At 44.2% G+C, this 18989-nt stretch overlaps 1 protein-coding gene across 1 annotated transcript in view; it reads left to right on the forward strand.

Moving 5' to 3' along the window:
* Window positions 1–16871, forward strand: part of LOC124587768 (serine/threonine-protein phosphatase 6 regulatory ankyrin repeat subunit A-like) — a 43394-nt gene extending 26523 nt beyond the window's left edge. Inside the window, exons 2-3 of the mRNA XM_047131450.1 lie at window positions 7210–7744; window positions 16297–16871. Of these exons, the coding sequence (XP_046987406.1) occupies window positions 7239–7744; window positions 16297–16777 (987 nt within the window). The 5' untranslated portion in view covers window positions 7210–7238 and the 3' untranslated portion in view covers window positions 16778–16871. The remainder of the gene's footprint in view (window positions 1–7209; window positions 7745–16296) is intronic.
* Window positions 16872–18989: the final 2118 nt, after the last annotated feature.

Here is an 18989-nt window from a genome sequence, read left to right on the forward strand (position 1 = left end):
TTACGTACTACATGGAATCTGCCGTAGCTAAAAGTTATCTTCTGGACACGTGGCATTTTTCGTAGTTCATTTACGATAGATGTACGCAAAATGCATCAAAATACTCGAAGATTTGCCCACTATATTAATACATATTTTCTGACTCTACCTTGCTTTAGATTTTATGACGAGAAGTGCGTTATATATGGCATAGTGCTTTGGCAACTCAAGACCAAATTATCAAGTTTCAACCTAATCTAGACCATGAAAACACTATCGATCAGCCAACTTTCTTCAAAATCATCAGAACATATAAAATGGTTTTCTGTCGGTCGGAAATGTTGCCTACTGACAGCGTCTAACCATTTTTGTAACAGCTGTGGTTTTGAGAAAGGAAACCTGCAAATAGATGCACAGACATTATGCTAATACCGTGTTACAAAAACATTTATTAAGCAAGTGCACTGACATACAAAACAACTTAAAATATTCACTTACCTGTGAAATGTAATATTCGTTCCTTTCTCGAATTTATTTGTACAATTAATCGCTGCGCCGGCCGATGTGGCCGAGCGGTTCTAGGCGCTACAGTCTGGAGCCGGGCGACCGCTACGGTCGCAGGTTCGAATCCTGCCTCGGGCACGGATGTGTGTGATGCCCTTAGGTCAGTTAGTTCTAAGTTCTAGGGGACTGATGACCACAGCAGTTAAGTCCCATAGTGAAAAAAAAAAAAAGTTAATCACTGCACGACTCTTCACATTGTACTTCTTTTGATTGGAACGTACAGGCAGTAGAATTACGAGTAACAAATACTGTATGTACGTCCCAACAAATATACAACGTTGAATCAGGGTCTTCATAAACAACAGTACTACAAAACACATCAGACTACAACCATTATAATGGCGTCCAGCGGAAGGTTCAAATTGTCCCGCGACTGCAGCGCCACCAGTGAGTCTAGTTATTTTTTACAAGGTCTTTCCTCTGAGCGCACCTCCCCCCCCCCCCCCCCCCACTTCCGCGCCTCCACACGAAGTTACCACCGGTCAAAAATCTCACTTCCTCCATAGTAGTTTCCCAAAAACAAAAACGCAGATATCGATACCGGAGTGAAAAGCCAAGCAAGCAGCCACTCAATGACAGACAACATATCAAACAACCATGTCAAAGAAGAAAAGGAAAACCAATGCAATTTAAACACAAGGTGTAGCACGAGTCGATACACGGCTGAGTGTGCTTTGCGGTTCTCAGCGCTACAATTGATTACTGTATGATACAATCCAAAACTTACTCAGAAAGCCACAAAATAGGTTTTTCTGTCAGTATAAATAACACATACTGATGTCCGATCTAACTTTACTATGTAGTGAGTGAATTGGCATATCTAAGGAATGTGCTAGCACCTATTGGCATTGACGTAAACTTGTAGTAGAATGGTAAAGGCTAGCTGTGCATGCCATGAACTGTGCACATTGTTTATCGACTCTGTATGTATTTGAAGCAAAAGCTCCTTAAAATTGGCCCAACCGATGGTGTGCTCGTGACCCTGATGCCAGATTTTACAAAGACAGCACAATAGATTCAGTGCGACGTATTTCATATTACCGCTGCTAGATTACATTTAACAGCATTCGAAGAAAACTAACCAATAAATCCGCTAGGTGTCAAAAGTTAGGGTGTTAACGCGTACTTTTACTCTTGCACAACAGCTGATATTGTGTTGTTCAAGATCTGTAGCTGTACACCTGTGGCATCTGCCTGAAACAGAAGCATATCACAGTGTTGTAACTTACTTGGTAACGGGTTACATTTGCCAGCTGTTTGTTGCTTGTCACAGGTCTACGTGCGCCTGAGGGTATTGCATAAGGGCAAAGCCCTGTTCACTGACGACTTGTTTCAGAACTATATACTTATATGGATATGGTGTCTGTTCTTTCGGACAGACACCATTGCTGACCTGCAGCCGCCTAGAACGAAATTAGAATCATATTGTTTCGGACATGTGCGAAAGAACAGACACCGTACCCGTATAAATATATAGTTGTGGCAATACCGGCCATGACCTTTTTCTTCTGTGCGGATGCTCACATATTCCTCGAAATCTTACGGGACTTGGTTAGAATGCCTTCCACGAGTCATGAGTGTGTTGGGGTGGGACGCTACGTTCATAGTGTGTGGACATACAAGGTGAGAATGTGTGTCCCACAGGGAGCGTGCAAGGGATAAGTCCCTGCAGTCGCACTATCCTCTGTGCCCTCGGTGGCTCAGATGGATAACACACCGTCTGACTTGTGCTGCGACCAGCGAGTGCTGGCTACTGACCCAGCGCATGCTGGCATTGCTCTTGCGGCGATTGCCGGAGTCTATCACCCCGGTTGATACACTGCGCCCCGACGGCGTGTACTTTCCATCAACCAGGACGAACGCCGTTAGATGGCTAAAAGGCATGGCCCTTTACTACATATTTTGCCAAGGTCCCAAAGGCCCACTCGACTTTTGGTCCCTATTGATGACGACACGTGCAGCTTTCAGCCGCCACCCGAAGTACAGAACCCGTTTCGCAAATTATTTAGCTTCATTATTTACGGATCCTCCTGCTCACTGGGGCGTTCCGGGTATGAGACGCTGAAAATGAAGAAGAATCCTCGAGCATATTGATCCTCTACGGACGGATTATGTGGGAACCCCTCCCAACAGATGAGAAGACGACTCCGACGCTCAACTACGGCGGTTGTAGGATCCTTTTTGTAATGAAACCAAAATAAATCCATAAATACAAAAAAATTAAAAATGTTATAAAAAAATTAAAAAAATTAAAGAAATAAATAAATAAAACAACATAGACCAACCCACTACATCCTCTTCCTGATCCTTCGATCCTCGTTGCTTGGGCCTGGCGGTGGTGATGGCCAGGCTTCGGGTGTCGACCCCTGCCCTACCCGTCATCTTGCTCCTGCAGCGGTTCCATATATATATATATATATATATATATATATATATATAGGGTGAGTCACCTAACATTACCGCTGGATATACTTCGTAAACCACATCAAATACTGACGAACCGATTCCACAGACCGAACGTGAGGAGAGGGGCTAGTGTAATTGTTTAATACAAACCATACAAAAATGCACGGAAGTATGTTTTTTAACACAAACCTACGTTTTTTTTAAACGGAACCCCGTTAGTTTTGTTAGCACATCTGAACATATAAACAAATACGTAATCAGTGCCGTTTGTTGCATTGTAAAATGTTAATTACATCCGGAGATATTGTAACCTAAAGTTGACGCTTGAGTTCCACTCCTCCGCTGTTCGATCGTGTGTATCGGAGAGCACTGAATTACGTAGGGATCCAAAGGGAACGGTGATGGCCCTTAGGTACAGAAGAGACTGGAACAGCACATTACGTCCACATGCTAATACCTTTTTATTGGTCTTTCTCACTGACGCACATGTTCATTACCATGAGGGGTGAGATACACGTACACACGTGGTTTCCGTTTTCAATTACGGAGTGGAATAGAGTGTGTCCTGACATGTCAGGCCAATAGATGTTCAATGTGGTGGCCATCATTTGCTGCACACAATTGGAGTCTCTGGCGCAATGAATGTCGTACACGCCGCAGTACATCTGGTGTAATGTCGCCCCAGGCTGCCACAATACGTTGTTTCATATCCTCTGGGGTTGTAGGCACATCACGGTACACATTCTCCTTTAACGTACCCCACAGAAAGAAGTCCAGAGGTGTAAGATCAGGAGAACGGGCTGGCCAATTTATGCGTCCTCCACGTCCTATGAAACGCCGGTCGAACGTGCTGTCAAGGGTCAGCCTAGCGTTAATTGTGGAATGTGCAGGTGCACCATCATGCTGATACCACATACGTCGACGTGTTTCCAGTGGGACATTTTCGAGCAACGTTGGCAGATCATTCTCTAGAAATGCGATGTATGTTGCAGCTGTTTGGGCCCCTGCAATGAAGTGAGGACCAATGAGGTGGTCGCCAATGATTCCGCACCATACATTTACAGTCCACGGTCGCTGTCGGTCTACCTGTCTGCATGTTCCGTAGATTCACTGCCCCGTGGTTTGTGAAACCCGCTTCATCGGTAAACAGGTAGAACTGCAACGCATTCTCTGTTAATGCCCATTGACAGAATTGCACTCGATGATTAAAGTCATCACCATGTAATTGCTCATGTAGCGACACATGAAACGGGTGAAAGCGGTGACGATGCAGTATGCGCATGACACTACTTTGACTCAGTCCACCGGCTCTCGCAATGTCCCTTGCACTCATGTTCATGGCAACAGCAGCTAACACACCAACTGCACCCGCTTCTCCTGTGACGGGCCTGTTACGGACCCGTTTGCACTCTACGACCATACCTGTTGCATACAGTTGGCGGTAGATGTTTTGCAATGTGCGGCACGTTGGATGCTCTCTGTCCGGGTACCGTTCTGCATACACCCTGCAGGCTTCAGCTGCATTTCGTCGACACTCGCCATAGATGAGTGTCATCTCCCCCTTTACAGAGTTCGAATACACCACGGTCACAGTTCCTACAACACTACACTATCACAGACGTCTGGTAACACGGTGTACTACAGTTGGTCTGCGTGCGGAGACGAATGCAGAATAACAATAGCAGCAAGCGCTACACGCGGACACTGCGACAGCTAGACCAAACCACAACAGTGCACTACAGCCACACCCGTAAACACGGTCGTCACCGTAAACATGTCCCTGCAGATGCTGCTCGCCGACCATGGCCCGTGTTTGTTACAACACGCAACTGAACGTCGGAGGTTTCAAGCGTCAACTTTAGGTTACAGTATCTCCGGATATAATCAACATTTTACAATGCAACAAACGGCACTGATTTTTTTTTTTTTAATGGACTTGTAGTCCGGGGTGATATGTTACAATACAGCATCACCGGTCTAGTGCGGTCTAACTGTGTTGGTGAGGCAGTAAATTTCCACAGGGCAGTGACTGCGTCACTGCAATTCACTTTGGAGGTGTGGCGGTGGGACTTGTAGTCCCGTACCACCCTCTCACGGTGACAGTACTGCATGAGTCAGGCAGAAAAATTTTGCCTAACATGGGCAGGTGAAGTTGTGGCGGTGGGACTTGTAGTCCCGTACCGGCGTTTTGCTTGATGGCACTGATTACGTATTTGTTTATATATTCAGATGTGCTAACAAAACTAACGTGGTTCCATTTAAAAAAACGTAGGTTTGTGTTAAAAAACATACTTCCTTGCATTTTTGTATGGTTTGTATTAAACAATTACAGGGTGTTTCAAAAATGACCGGTATATTTGAAACGGCAATAAAAAACTAAACGAGCAGCGATAGAAATACACCGTTTGTTGCAATATGCTTGGGACAACAGTACATTTTCAGGCAGACAAACTTTCGAAATTACAGTAGTTACAAATGTCAACAACAGATGGCGCTGCGGTCTGGGAAACTCTATAGTACGATATTTTCCACATATCCACCATGCGTAGCAATAATATGGCGTAGTCTCTGAATGAAATTACCCGAAACCTTTGACAACGTGTCTGGCGGAATGGCTTCACATGCAGATGAGATGTACTGCTTCAGCTGTTCAATTGTTTCTGGATTCTGGCGGTACACCTGGTCTTTCAAGCGTCCCCACAGAAAGAAGTCACAGGGGTTCATGTCTGGCGAATAGGGAGGCCAATCCACGCCGCCTCCTGTATGTTTCGGATAGCCCAAAGCAATCACACGATCATCGAAATATTCATTCAGGAAATTAAAGACGTCGGCCGTGCGATGTGGCCGGGCACCATCTTGCATAAACCACGAGGTGTTCGCAGTGTCGTCTAAGGCAGTTTGTACCGCCACAAATTCACGAATAATGTCCAGATAGCGTGATGCAGTAATCGTTTCGGATCTGAAAAATGGGCCAATGATTCCTTTGGAAGAAATGGCGGCCCAGACCAGTACTTTTTGAGGATGCAGGGACGATGGGACTGCAACATGGGGCTTTTCGGTTCCCCATATGCGCCAGTTCTGTTTATTGACGAAGCCGTCCAGGTAAAAATAAGCTTCGTCAGTAAACCAAATGCTGCCCACATGCATATCGCCGTCATCAATCCTGTGCACTATATCGTTAGCGAATGTCTCTCGTGCAGCAATGGTAGCTGCGCTGAGGGGTTGCCGCGTTTGAATTTTGTACGGATAGAGGTGTAAACTCTGGCGCACGAGACGATACGTGGACGTTGGCGTCATTTGGACCGCAGCTGCAACACGGCGAACGGAAACCCGAGGCCGCTGTCGGATCACCTGCTGCACTAGCTGCGCGTTGCCCTCTGTGGTTGCCGTACGCAGTCGCCCTACCTTTCCAGCACGTTCATCCGTCACGTTCCGAGTCCATTGAAATTTTTCAAACAGATCCTTTATTGTATCGCTTTTCGGTCCTTTGGTTACATTAAACCTCCATTGAAAACTTCGTCTTGTTGCAACAACACTGTGTTCTAGGCGGTGGAATTCCAACACCAGAAAAATCCTCTGTTCTAAGGAATAAACCATGTTGTCTGCAGCACACTTGCACGTTGTGAACAGCACACGCTTACAGCAGAAAGACGACGTACAGAATGGCGCACCCACAGACTGCATTGTCTTCTATATCTTTCACATCACCTGCAGCGCCATCTGTTGTTGAAAATTGTAACTACTGTAATTTCGAAAGTTTGTCCGCCTGAAAATGTACAGTTGTCCCAAGCATATTGCAACAAACGGTGTATTTCTATCGCTGCTCGGTTAGTTTTTATTGCCGTTTCAAATATACCGGTCATTTTTGAAACAACCTGTACAGTAGCCCCTCTCCTCACATTCGGTCTGTGGAATCGATTCGTCAGTATTTGATGTGGTTTACGAAACATATCCAGCGGTAACGTTAGGTGACTCACCCTGTATATATATATAAAAACAGTGTCAATGTCTGGTAAGTGGAGAGTCTCTGGTTCGAATCTCTCTTACAGTAAACCTTTTCTTTCTTTTTTTTTGTCAAGTAGAAATTATAATGAACAAATATTGAATTAAAATTTTCTAAAAAAAAAAAAAGAAATGGAGAGCGGTTACCATGTAAGCAGGAGATCCCAAGTTCGAGTCCCGGTCAGGGCACACATTTTCACCTGTCCCCGGTGATATATATCAGCTGACGGTATTAATATGATTCTAGTTTTGTTTCAGAAGTGTCCACAGTGGCAGCTGCCAAAGAGATGCAGGAGGCTGCGGCCGCAGGCAGGGGGGACAGTGAGGAGGTGGCGCTGGTGGCGGGCGACACGCGTCTCCAGGCAGGCGGGAGCCCCGTGTTGGCCTCCACGTTCCAGCACGACACGCTGGAGGCCAGCGGCGGAGAGGTCACGGTCCCCGACGTGGAGGGTCCGGCACTCCAGGAGCTGCCGGCCTACGTGTATTCCCTCCGGCCCCCCCGGCTGTCCAGTATGGCCGCCCTACTGGCAGCTGCGGACACCGACTGTGTCCCGGGGCTGAAGGGAGACTGTGAGCGGGAGCTGGCCGCTCAGCTGACAGTGGAGAACGCGGCAGCCACAGCGGTGCTGGCAGTCGGGCACTCGTGTCTCAGCCTTGCGGAGGCCGCTGTCGCCTTCATAAAGGCCAACTTGCAGGTGTTAGCCACACAGGGCTGGGCCGATGCAGTCCTCAACCACCCTGATGAAGCGGTCGAAGTGAGTCGGCTGCTCGGTGAGCCGTCGGCAGACTACAGGTAAGCACGGCGTAACATGAAACTTCCTGGCAGATTAAAACTGTGTGCCTGACCGAGACTCGAACTCGGGCAAGTGCTCTACTGACTGAGCTACCCCAGCACGACTCACGCCCCGTCCTCACAGCTTTACTTCTGCCAGTACCTCGTCTCCTACCTTCCGAACTTTACAGAGGCTCTCCTGCGAACCTTGCAGAACTAGAACTCCTGAAAGAAAGGATCACATTCCAGGAACATCCCCCAGGCTATGGCTAACCCATATCTCTGCAGTATTCTTTCTTTCAGGAGTGCTAGTTCTGCAAGGTTCGCAGGAGAGCCTCTGTAAAGTTTGGAAGTTAGGAGATGCGGAACTGTCAGAAGTAAAGATGTGACGATGGGGTGTGAGTCATGCTTGGGTAACTCAGTTGGAAGAGCACTTGCCCATGAAAGGCAAAGGTCCCGAGTTCGACTCTCGGTCCGGCACACAGTTGTAATCTGCCAGGAATTTTCATATCAGCGTACACTCCGCTGCAGAGTGAAAATCTCGTGTGTGTGTGTGTGTGTGTCTGTGTGTGTGTGTTTTATTGTACATACAAACCTGGACTGACAGCCTAAATGTGCCACTGAACTCAAAGCCACTTCACTTGCACGAAACTGAAGAGAATGCTGTGTTTCTGAAAACAGATCTTATTCATAAGCAAATAAATAAGCAAACCAATAGGTTCACGCTCAGTAGACATGATCAGTGCGAACTGTTCAAGAAAAAAAACGTAACTGTAGAAAAAAAGTAGTGTCGACCTGTATAACACTGCAACCTGAAACACACGAAAATTTCTCCACTGACAGACGGCTTTGGTAAAATAAAGAAACTGACAGAACCTACATTGCGCAAAGGAAACGAAACACTCACATATTATGAATCTCACCTGCAAAATGAAGTACTGGCAGAAACGGCAACACAGCAAGACTCAGCAACAACTGAAAAAATCCTGCTTAAAACTAACTGTAGTTGGTCCAGGGAAATTGGGTTGATAATCTTGACAGAGTGAGCCAATGAAACACATGACTTAACAATGAAATGAATACCCCTAGCTCCATACAGGCGTTGATATGTCAACGGGTACAGTTGAAAATGTGTTCCCTGGAGGGACTCGAACCCGGGATCCCCTGCTTACATGGCAGACGCTCTATCCATCTGAACCACCGAAGACACAGAGGATAGTGCGGCTTAATGCATACCTCTAAGAGTATTGCTTATCACTAGTCTTCTATAAGAGATTGTCATTTTGCTTTAATGTAAAATTACGTTAATTGCTACCAGCAAGACGCAGTATATACCGCCTGCTGTATTCCAATTTTTCCTTATTGCTTAAGCTTCCGTAGTGTTAACCGTAAGTTTCTCTTTTTAGTGACGTTGTCTTTGCTCCTTACCCATGTATTTGTAACAGTGGTGCTTTGTAAATAGAACTCTCTTCTGCACGCTGAATTTACATACAGTATTACTCTGTCAGCAAATGTGTTAGAGGTTTTATGCGTAATGTATATCTGCAAATTTATCGCTTGTTAGTAGCCTGGTAGTGGAAATTTTCATTCTTACTTTAATGTAAAATGCTGTTACTGGACGCAATCCAAGCGTACTTCTTACGCAAATGTATTTAGCACCCTCCGCATCCCAAATTTGTTTGTATACGTTTATAGGACCGACTTATTCTGAAGAAGATATTTTAGAAATATCGTAACCTGGACCAAGGGCTAAATAAACCTTTGGTTTGAAACTCGCTGGCTGATTTTTTTCCCACCTCTTCTATTCTTAATGATGTACATCAGATTCTTGTTGTTACTGATGACATAAGATCATTGTTTGCCTAATACTTCGCACCCTTTTGGTGCATTCTTCACACTCTGCCCTCCCAAACTTAAATTGTTTTACTTTCAAAATGCTACAGATGCGTAAAATTTCAATAATAATAAAAATAAAATATTTAACTGTTCCAGTATAAGCACAATTTCACATCATACATTAATACAGTGCTCTTTTGTTGTATGCTTAACATAAATTCCTCTTAGAATTCAGCAGTCACGCCGCCTGTATGCACATTAATAGGAAGCTCAGAAAACAGCTTGCACTCCACAGTATCATAAATTGCAAACATTCTTCATCACACAAACACACCACCACCACCACCTCCACCACCACCATTATGTCGTAGGGATGGTAGAAGATCGAAAAAGTAAATGTAATTGGCCACACTAGATTTAGTCGTGCTCAGTGAAGTGAAAGACGAATAACGGAATATATGAACAGGATGAGAGAGTTGTATCATGAAAGGTTATGTATGAAGAGGAAGATAGGGCAAACAGTGAGTTATTGTGAACAGTCCAGTAATTTGTCATCACAATCTCCAAACCGATGTCAACAATAATGCAGCATCACGTGCGGAAAGTTTAGAGACAGGACGAGTATATGACAACAATGAACAGCTAACTTCGTATATAAAAAGCGATGAATATATAATAATCACGCGGTATTGGAATGCTGCAGTAAGGGAAAGTTTGAACAAAGAGTAACGAAGCAATATGGGGTCGCTGGAATGAGAGAGGAGCAAGCGTGCTAGAGTTCCGCGTTATATTTCCGCTAGTAACAAGAAATGCACTGCTCAGGAATAAAATCAGAAGCCTTTTCCACCTCGCCATCTCAGGGTGTGGATCACCCCTGTCGCACTGGCGTAGTTTGGCGTAGCAACCAGTCTCATTCCAGATTCTCCACCCACTGTAGATGATGTTTCTGGCTGTTTCAGCAACAAATTTAGACTGCCGAATTCCCCTCCTGAATTTCTGGGACGGTGGGTGTTCAGTCTCTTTACTGTAGCGTGTGATTCGTACCCACCGTCCTTAGTTATTTGTCGCATGTATTCCAATCTCTATCTCGTTGTTGTTCTCGTTAACATCTCCCTGTCGTACCATTGCAATCTCTCTCTCCCTATTGTCTTTATCCATCATTCCATTGAAATCTCCGTCTTTCCCTGTTGTTTTTACCCTCCACAGCTCCCTGAAGTACCATACAATTCCAATCTGTCTTCCCCTGTTCATTATCCTTTACAGCTTTCTGTACTACAGTGCAAGTTATTCGCTGATGTCTTCGCACAAGTCCTATCATCCTAATCCTTTTTCATGTCACTGTTTTCCACATATTGCTGTTCTCAGCTATTCTGCAGAGAACTTACAGTTCCTCTCTTACGAATTCACCTAATTTTCAAAGTCCTTCTATAGCAACCCATTTTGAATGCACTCATTATCTTCTTTCCATGTTTTCCCCACAATTCGTGATTCATTTTCATACAATACTGTGTTCCAAACGTACATTCTCAGATATTTCTTCCCCAAATTAAGACTTAGAGGCCTTGTTTTTCGATGAATGCCCTATTTTCCTGTGCTACATTACTGTTTGGAACAACTTCGCTTCGTCTCTTATGTGTGTTTGCTTCCAGTGTAGTAGAATCCCCTCAATTCGTCTACTTTGTGGCCCCTAATTTTAATGTTAAATTTGCCACCAATGTTATTTCTCCTGCTGCCAATACTTCACTTTTCCTTTCGTTTATAAATCCTAATCCTGTGCTCATTAAAGTGTTCATTCCACTTAACACCTCTTATAATTCTTTCGCTCTTTTGTGGTACACAGCAATGGCATCAGCGAATCGTATCAGCGGAAACCTTTCCCTTAGGATTTTAGTTCCATTCCTGGAACTTTCTTCTGTTCCACCATCGTTCATTGATGTTCACTTTAAACAACTGGGAAGAACCACTGCATCCCTGTCCTGCACTTTTTTAATCACGGTACTTCTTTCTTCCGTTCTTATTTTTCCCTGTTGATTATAGTGCATACAATATTGTACACTGCCTGACTTTCCATATATCTTATAATTAGTTTTTTTTTGAGAATGTCATATGTGTTGCACCATTTTACATTCTCAAAGGCTTTTTAAATGTCGACAAATAAAATGAAGGTTCCTTGCTTTTTAACTCTTGCCTCCATGTCGTATCCACCTCTCTGGGTGTTTTACCTTTCCTAAATCCAAACTAGTTATCCTCTACTAGATTTTTAGCTTTCTTGTCCATTCTTCTGCATATTGTTGTCAGTAATTCCTATACATGAACTGTTTAGCTCATTGTGCCAAACATGTCGCTTCTGGAGCGTCTGGATGATATCTTTCTGAAAGTTATGTTTCCAATTCGTCTTCCATTTCTCCGTCTATCATGTCATCCAATAGTTTATCCCCCTCATAGACGTGTACAATGTACTATTTCCATCCATCCTTTCTCTTCTCTGCGTATACTAATGGAATTCCTTTCTATTATTAGTTTGTTGAAACCCTCACTTTTAATTTCACAAAAGGTTGTTTCGAGTTTGCTTTGTGCTGAAACTGCCCTTCCTACTTATTTTTCGATTTCATCTAATTTTTTCTTCATCTAGTTTGCTTTATTTGTCGTGACCCACCTATAGATTTCATTCCTTAGCGGGTTATACCACAGTTTTCTTGTCTTTTCGTGAATATTGTTATATTTTCTTATTTTGTCAATCAATTTCAGTGGACTTCACATTCGCCAGCATTTTTTCAGTTCCTTCTCTTGTACCTGCCATCTCCTGTGATTTCTCCTTTTAGAGAAGTCCACTCTTGTTCGATTGAATTTCTAGTTTCGGTATTCGTTGTCGCATTATCTTAAGTTTCATTGAACTTCCGATTCGCGTTTTACTCCTCACTACTGTAGAGTACCATTCATTTGCAAACTGAATCCTCTTGACGGTTTCGTTAAGCTTCAGTTCACTCATTATCACATTAAAAATGTCATCAGAGTCTACATCTCCTCCCACATATTCCTCACAATTCAGTATCTGATTTCAGAATCTGTCTGGCCATGATGTAATCCAACAGGTATTCTCCTCCGTCTCCAGGCCTTTGCCAAGTATACCTCCAACTCTACAAACAGCCCAAAACACTGAGGCACTGAACAGCTCATATGGATGTCCCAGTGTAGAGAATGTAGACTTCCGGTACCTGCACCATCCTGAAAATCTGTTGGAATGGAGCAGTGGGGGGGGGGGGGGGGGGGGGGTCTCGCACACCGACTGGTGTGGCGAGAATGAGCTGCTAATTTTAATTAGTAGTTAGTAATTAGCGGAGTAGGTCCCAGAAAATGCACTTCAGTGATGAGAGTATGTGGTAAGTTATCATAATTAAATTTCACTGATCGTTACCATTGCTGTTACTGTCCAATATCATTATGACACACAAAAAGAAAATGGCGTATGGCATCGTTGACCGTGAGGCCCCCTCCAGGGAATTTCGGACGCCAAGTGTAAGTCTTATTTCATTCGACGCCAGATTGGGCGGCTTGCACACCGGTGATGAGGATGAAATGAGCGGAGAAAATCTCCAACCCGGCCAAGAATCCAACCTGGGCCCACTTAAATGGGAGGTAAGCACAGTACCACCCATCTAAGCAGGCGAGCTGACACACAAAAATCTCTGTATCTATGAATATAATATGAATGAGTCACAGACGTGGTAGTAGCACTGTGTAGGGGGGTATGAACTGTAATAACGTAGGCTCAGTCATGGGTCTAGTGGGTGGTAGACTTAGATTTATTGGTAGAATACTAGGGAAATGAAATCAGTCTACAAAGGCGATTCCTTGGAATCACTTGTGTAGCCCATCCTACAATATGGCTCAAGTATGCAGGACCCTTACTAATACGGCTAACGGGAGATGTTGAATGTATACAGAGCACAGTAGCATGAAAGGTCACAGGTCTGTTTCATCTATGGGGAAGTGTGAAACTAAATTGGCAGACTCCTGAGGATAGTTTGTGTCTTTCCTGAGCAAGCCTACTTACAGAGTTTATAGATCTGGCTTTAAACTATAATACTGAGAATATACTCCAGTCTTCTATGTACCACTGCAGTAGGGATCTTGAAGAAAAGATTAATCACCACACACACACACACACACACACACACACACACACACACACACACACACACACACACACACACACTTAAAAATGACTTCTCAAACTCCAAACGTGAACGAAATGGGAAAAACCATAAGTGGTACACTGGGATGTACCCTCTGCCACGCGCTCCACACTGATTTGCAAGGTATACATGTAGATGTAGGTGAAGCATACCAAAGCTTCTGATTCCACATGTTAGGGACTGATTCACTCACAGTTCTATGCTGTTTCAACTGGACTTTCACACAGGTCTGGTCTACAATGAAATACCATCATAGTTAGCAGGCAGAGATCTAGGGGGAAAGGGTGGGCAAGCCAGAGAATCTGCCCCAGGCGGCAATTTCATAGGGCGCCAAATTCATAATTTTGAAGAAAAGAAAGCCTTGTTTCACAAACCACCTGGCAGCCAGCTCATGTCGGTCTATCGATTATTTGTATGATTTTAAAACATATCGCTGTTGGTTTTCGAACACATTCTAAGTTGATTTCTGAACGAATAATGATTTTTGAATGAAACTGTCCCACATACAAAAGGGGACGGTGCTACACGAGCTGAGCCGAATAAACCCGAACGGTTAAATGCCAGTCGCGGTTTATGTGGGTGACTGCCTTACGAATGATCAGCTTTGTTGTAATTACTTGCGAAATTCATAAATTCAGACTACCAGAGTGGAGATGAACGACTAATGGGAATTACAGGTGAGAAAGGTTACGTATTAATCCTCAGTGTTTCCAAGAAAATGAAATTTTGGAATAAAATTTTTACCAGGTCGCTACACTACTAAGGGCCGCTTGAACAGTCCTCGGTTAGCGTCCGCTTAAGTTCTGTTCTCGAAATAGCGCGGAAAACACGTTGTACGAACGCGTAATAACACCTAACTGGAGAATAAACGTAGGATAACTGAACTGGTGATTCTGGCAGGATTGGTGAAGTTCACCGGAGAATATGTTTTGATGGTGGTAGCAATAGTTATCGAATTACTGACAAGATTGTTTGTGAGAACGAGAAAGGGGAAGAAATGGGGACATCACACACATTATATGGAAGAATATAACGATTCAAAATTAATGTAAAAATTCCGTACAACTAGTTTTCGATCTCATGCTTGAGAAACAGGAGCGTTTGGACGAAATGTGAAACTGTTTCCTAACTTAAAACTTCTTGCCTGTAGTACTCCTATTAGGCATTTAGTACTTTGAAACAATGTCTTGAAAGGAGGATATAAGACGAACATCAACAAAACCAAAACTATTATAATGGAATATAGTTGAATCAAATCAGGTCATGTTGAGGAACTAGATTAGGAGATGACACTAAAAGTAGTAGATGAGTTTTGCTATTTGGGGAGCAAAATGATGGTCGAAGTACAGAGGATGTAAAATGTAGGCTGGCAATGGCAAGGAAAGCTTTTTTGAAAAAGAGAAATTTGTTAACATTGAGTATAGATTTAAGTGCCAGGAAGTGTTTTCTGAAAGTATTTGTATGGAGTGTAGCCATGATGGAAGTGAAACATGGACGATAAATAGTTTGGAACAGAAGAGAATAGAAGCTTTCGAAATGCAGTGTTACAGAAGAGTGCTGAAGATTAGATGGGTAGATCACATAACTAATGAGGAAGTATTAAACAGAATTGGGAGAAGAGGAATTTGTGGCACAGCTCGACCAGAAGAAGGGATCTGTTAGAAGGACACCTTCTGAGGTATCAAGGAATCACCCATTTAGTATCGGAGGGCAGTGTGGAGGGTAAAAATGGTAGGAGACAGAGAGATGAATACACTAAGTAGATTTGGATGTGCGTGTGTGCGTTTGTTTGTTTTCGTGTGTGCGTTTGTTTGTTTTTGTGCGTGCATTTGTTTGTTTTCGTGTGTGCGTTTGTTTGTTTTCGTGTGTGCGTTTGTTTGTTTTCGTGTGTGTGTGTGTGTGTGTGTGTGTGTGTGTGTGTGTCTGTTTGTTTGTGTGTGTTTGTTTTCGTGTGTGTGTGTGTGTGTGTGTGTGTTTGTTTGTTTGTTGGTGTTTTTCCTAATGTTTCGACAAATTCGTGTTTTGTGTGAAGGAGAAACTTTTTCTATGGCTATGGGGAGGCTATGTTACGAAATTTGGCAATAACTGGATTGAAATCTTTTGGCTCCTTCTAAGGAAAATGTTTAAATACATGGAGAGGTGATTTGTTTGGCGTGTTACCGACAATAGTTTTAGGAGGATTGCTGCACACACAGATAACTAGTATCTGTAGTATGAAGCATCTGTTTCAGTAGAGGTCAACGACTGGTTAGCAATAGCGCTTTAAGGTCGAATAAACTGACTTCCAGATAACAAGGAGAAGCACAGTTTCTTGAGAGACTGAATAAGGGAATTTTTAATGGAAAAGGGATGAAGACTTTGATCGTAGGGTAGAACAGAATCTCTGTACCTTAATATAAACGGTGTTGGACACTCTTTTCTACTATCTAAGGTAATTATATCTGCATTCAGGGCTGTTCGAGTTTTTTGTGTGTGATGGGTTTCTTCATTAGGTGAGTATGTTTCTGAAGTGAACTCTGGGAATATTTCTGTTTGTTGCAGATGCCTTCCCGGAAAGGAGTGTGGCAGGAGGCTGATCGAGGCAGCTAAGGAGGGGGCAGTGGGGGAGCTGAGGGCGCTTCTGGCGGTGGGTGCGAATGTGGAGGCGAGGGACGAGGACATGTGGACTGCCCTGCACTGGGCGGCAGCGAGGGGACACGAGAATGTGGTGAGGTGTCTGGTGGAGGGTGGGGCGGACGTCGAAACCAGAGACAGCAGGGGGAACACACCCACGCACTGGGCTGCATACCGCGGCCACGCGGCTGTGGTGCGGCTACTGGCCGCATCCTCTGGTGACCCCGACGCCAAGGACGTTTACCGGCGGACGCCGTTGCACTATGCAGCGAGGCAGGGCCACGCAGAGGTGGCGGCTGTGCTGCTCGATGTGGGGGCCGACAGAGGTGCCTGGGATGATCACGGACACATACCTCTGGACCTAGCCATGCAGAACAGAGAGCAGCAGCTTGCAGATATGCTATCATGAAGCATGCAATCCAAAAAATTCTTTTGCTATAACATTTAAACACATCTCTACATTTATTGTGTATAATTTTTCAATAAAGAATGTAAAAAATTAATTCTCCAGTCACTCATTTACATCCACATCTAAGTAGTACATGAAAGTACTCTATTAGCACCGTGTGGGAACTGAGGTTCTGGAAAACGAATTGAAAATACAAGACACTACCTCTGTTCATAAGAAAAAAACTCAAATGCATTTCTAGGCTAAGCTTTGCAGACGTCAACAAGTACTGAAAAATAAATACTTCACTGCAAATGAAGATAACTACTGCATGGTATCTGGTAACTGAAAAGTACAGGCTGTTTCAAAAAGGGCTTTACAACTTTAAAAACTCATATAAATTTATTGAAAGAAGATGCAGAGCAGAGTTTAGTGTTACTTTGTAGGAGAACACATCAAGTTTTCTTAACCTTAAACTAACATCCCTTTGGAAGTCAATTTCTTCCCAAACTAGCTGTAGCATTGCAGGTGTAACTTGATCAGTGGCGGCCTAAATTTTTGCTCTAAGTCCAGGTAGAGAAGCCAGCACAGGTAGTACAAACACGATAACCTTCATGAATCCCCATAAAAATGTCGAGTGGTATGAGGTCTGGGGGACGTGGTGGGCCATGCATTTGCGGAATCGCGACCAATCCATTGACTTGGAAAGCGGTCACTGAGAAAATCCCGGACATCAGCCAGGTAGTGGGGTGTTGCACCATCTTGTAGGCTTACTAGGAGGATCTTTTGCGTACATGAAAGGGAAATAATGGTCGAGGAAATAACGCTCGCCGACTTCGATTATTCAAACCAAAACACACAGCTAGCACTCTCTGGTCCAACGAAGGCTGCCATCTTTAACGCAACTGCCTCTACTGCTCCGTACAGTGCGATTCGGCACTAGCGAGCTAGGAGAGACAAAACTTGATGTATTTTCCTACCAATTGACACTACAATCACCTCTGTAGGTACTATGAAGTAATATGAATTTTCAAAGTTGTAGAGACATTTCTGAAACAGCATGTATATCAGGCTGGCTTATATCCTGCTACAATATGTGATCAAAAGTATCCGGACACCTGGCTGAAAATGACTTACAAGTTCGTGGCGCCCTACATTGGTAATACTGGACTTCAGTATGGTGTTGTCCCACCTTTAGCCTTGACGACAGCTTCCATTCTCGCAGGCATACTTCAATCAGCTGCTGGAAGGTTTCTTGGGGAATGGCAGCCCATTCTTCACGGAGTGCTGCACAGAGGAGAGGTATCGATGTCGGTCGGTGAGGCCTGGCACGAAGTCGGCGTTCCAAAACTTCCCGAAGGTGTTCTGTAGGTTTCAGGTCAGGACTCTGTGCAGGCCAGACCATGGATTATGCCAGGCCGTGCATTATGAACGGGTGCTTCATCATGTTGAAAGATGCAAACTCCATCCCCGAATTGATCTTCAACAGTGGGAAGCAAGAAGGTGCTTAAAACGTCAATGGGCCTGTACTGTGAATAGTGCCACGCAAAACAACAAGGGGTGCAAGCCCCCTCCATGAAAAATACCATAACACCAACGACTCCGAATTTTACTGTTGGCACTACACACCCACACCCTGCCACTGGATCGCCACATTGTGTACCGGGATTCGTCACGCCACACAACGTTTTTACACTGTTCAGTCGTCCAGTTTTTACGCTCCTTACACCAAGTGAGGCGTTTGGCATTTACCGGCGTGATGGGTGGTTTATGACCAGCCACTCGACCATAAAATCCAAGATTTCTCACCTCATGCCTAACTGTCATAGTACTTGCAGTGGATCCTGATGCTGTTTGTAATTCCTGTGTGATGGTCTGGGTAGATGTCTGCCTATTACACCTTACGACCCTCTTCAACTGTCGGCGGTCCCTGTCAGTCAACAGACGAGGTTGACCTGTACACCTTTGTGCTGTACGTGTCCCTTCAAGTTTCCACTTCACTATCACATAGGAAATAGTGGATCTAGGGATGTTCATGATTGTGGGAATGTCACATACAGACGTATGACACAAGTGACACCCAGTCACCTGACGACGTTCGAAGACCGTGAGTTCCTCCCCCTTCTGCTCTCTTACGATTTCTAATGACTACTGAGGTCCCTGATATGGAGTACCTGGCAGTAGGTGGCAGCACAATGTACTTAATATGAAAAACATCTGTTTTTGGTGGTGT

This window comes from Schistocerca americana, unplaced genomic scaffold (genome assembly GCF_021461395.2).
Source record: "Schistocerca americana isolate TAMUIC-IGC-003095 unplaced genomic scaffold, iqSchAmer2.1 HiC_scaffold_62, whole genome shotgun sequence".
NCBI lineage: Eukaryota > Metazoa > Arthropoda > Insecta > Orthoptera > Acrididae > Schistocerca > Schistocerca americana.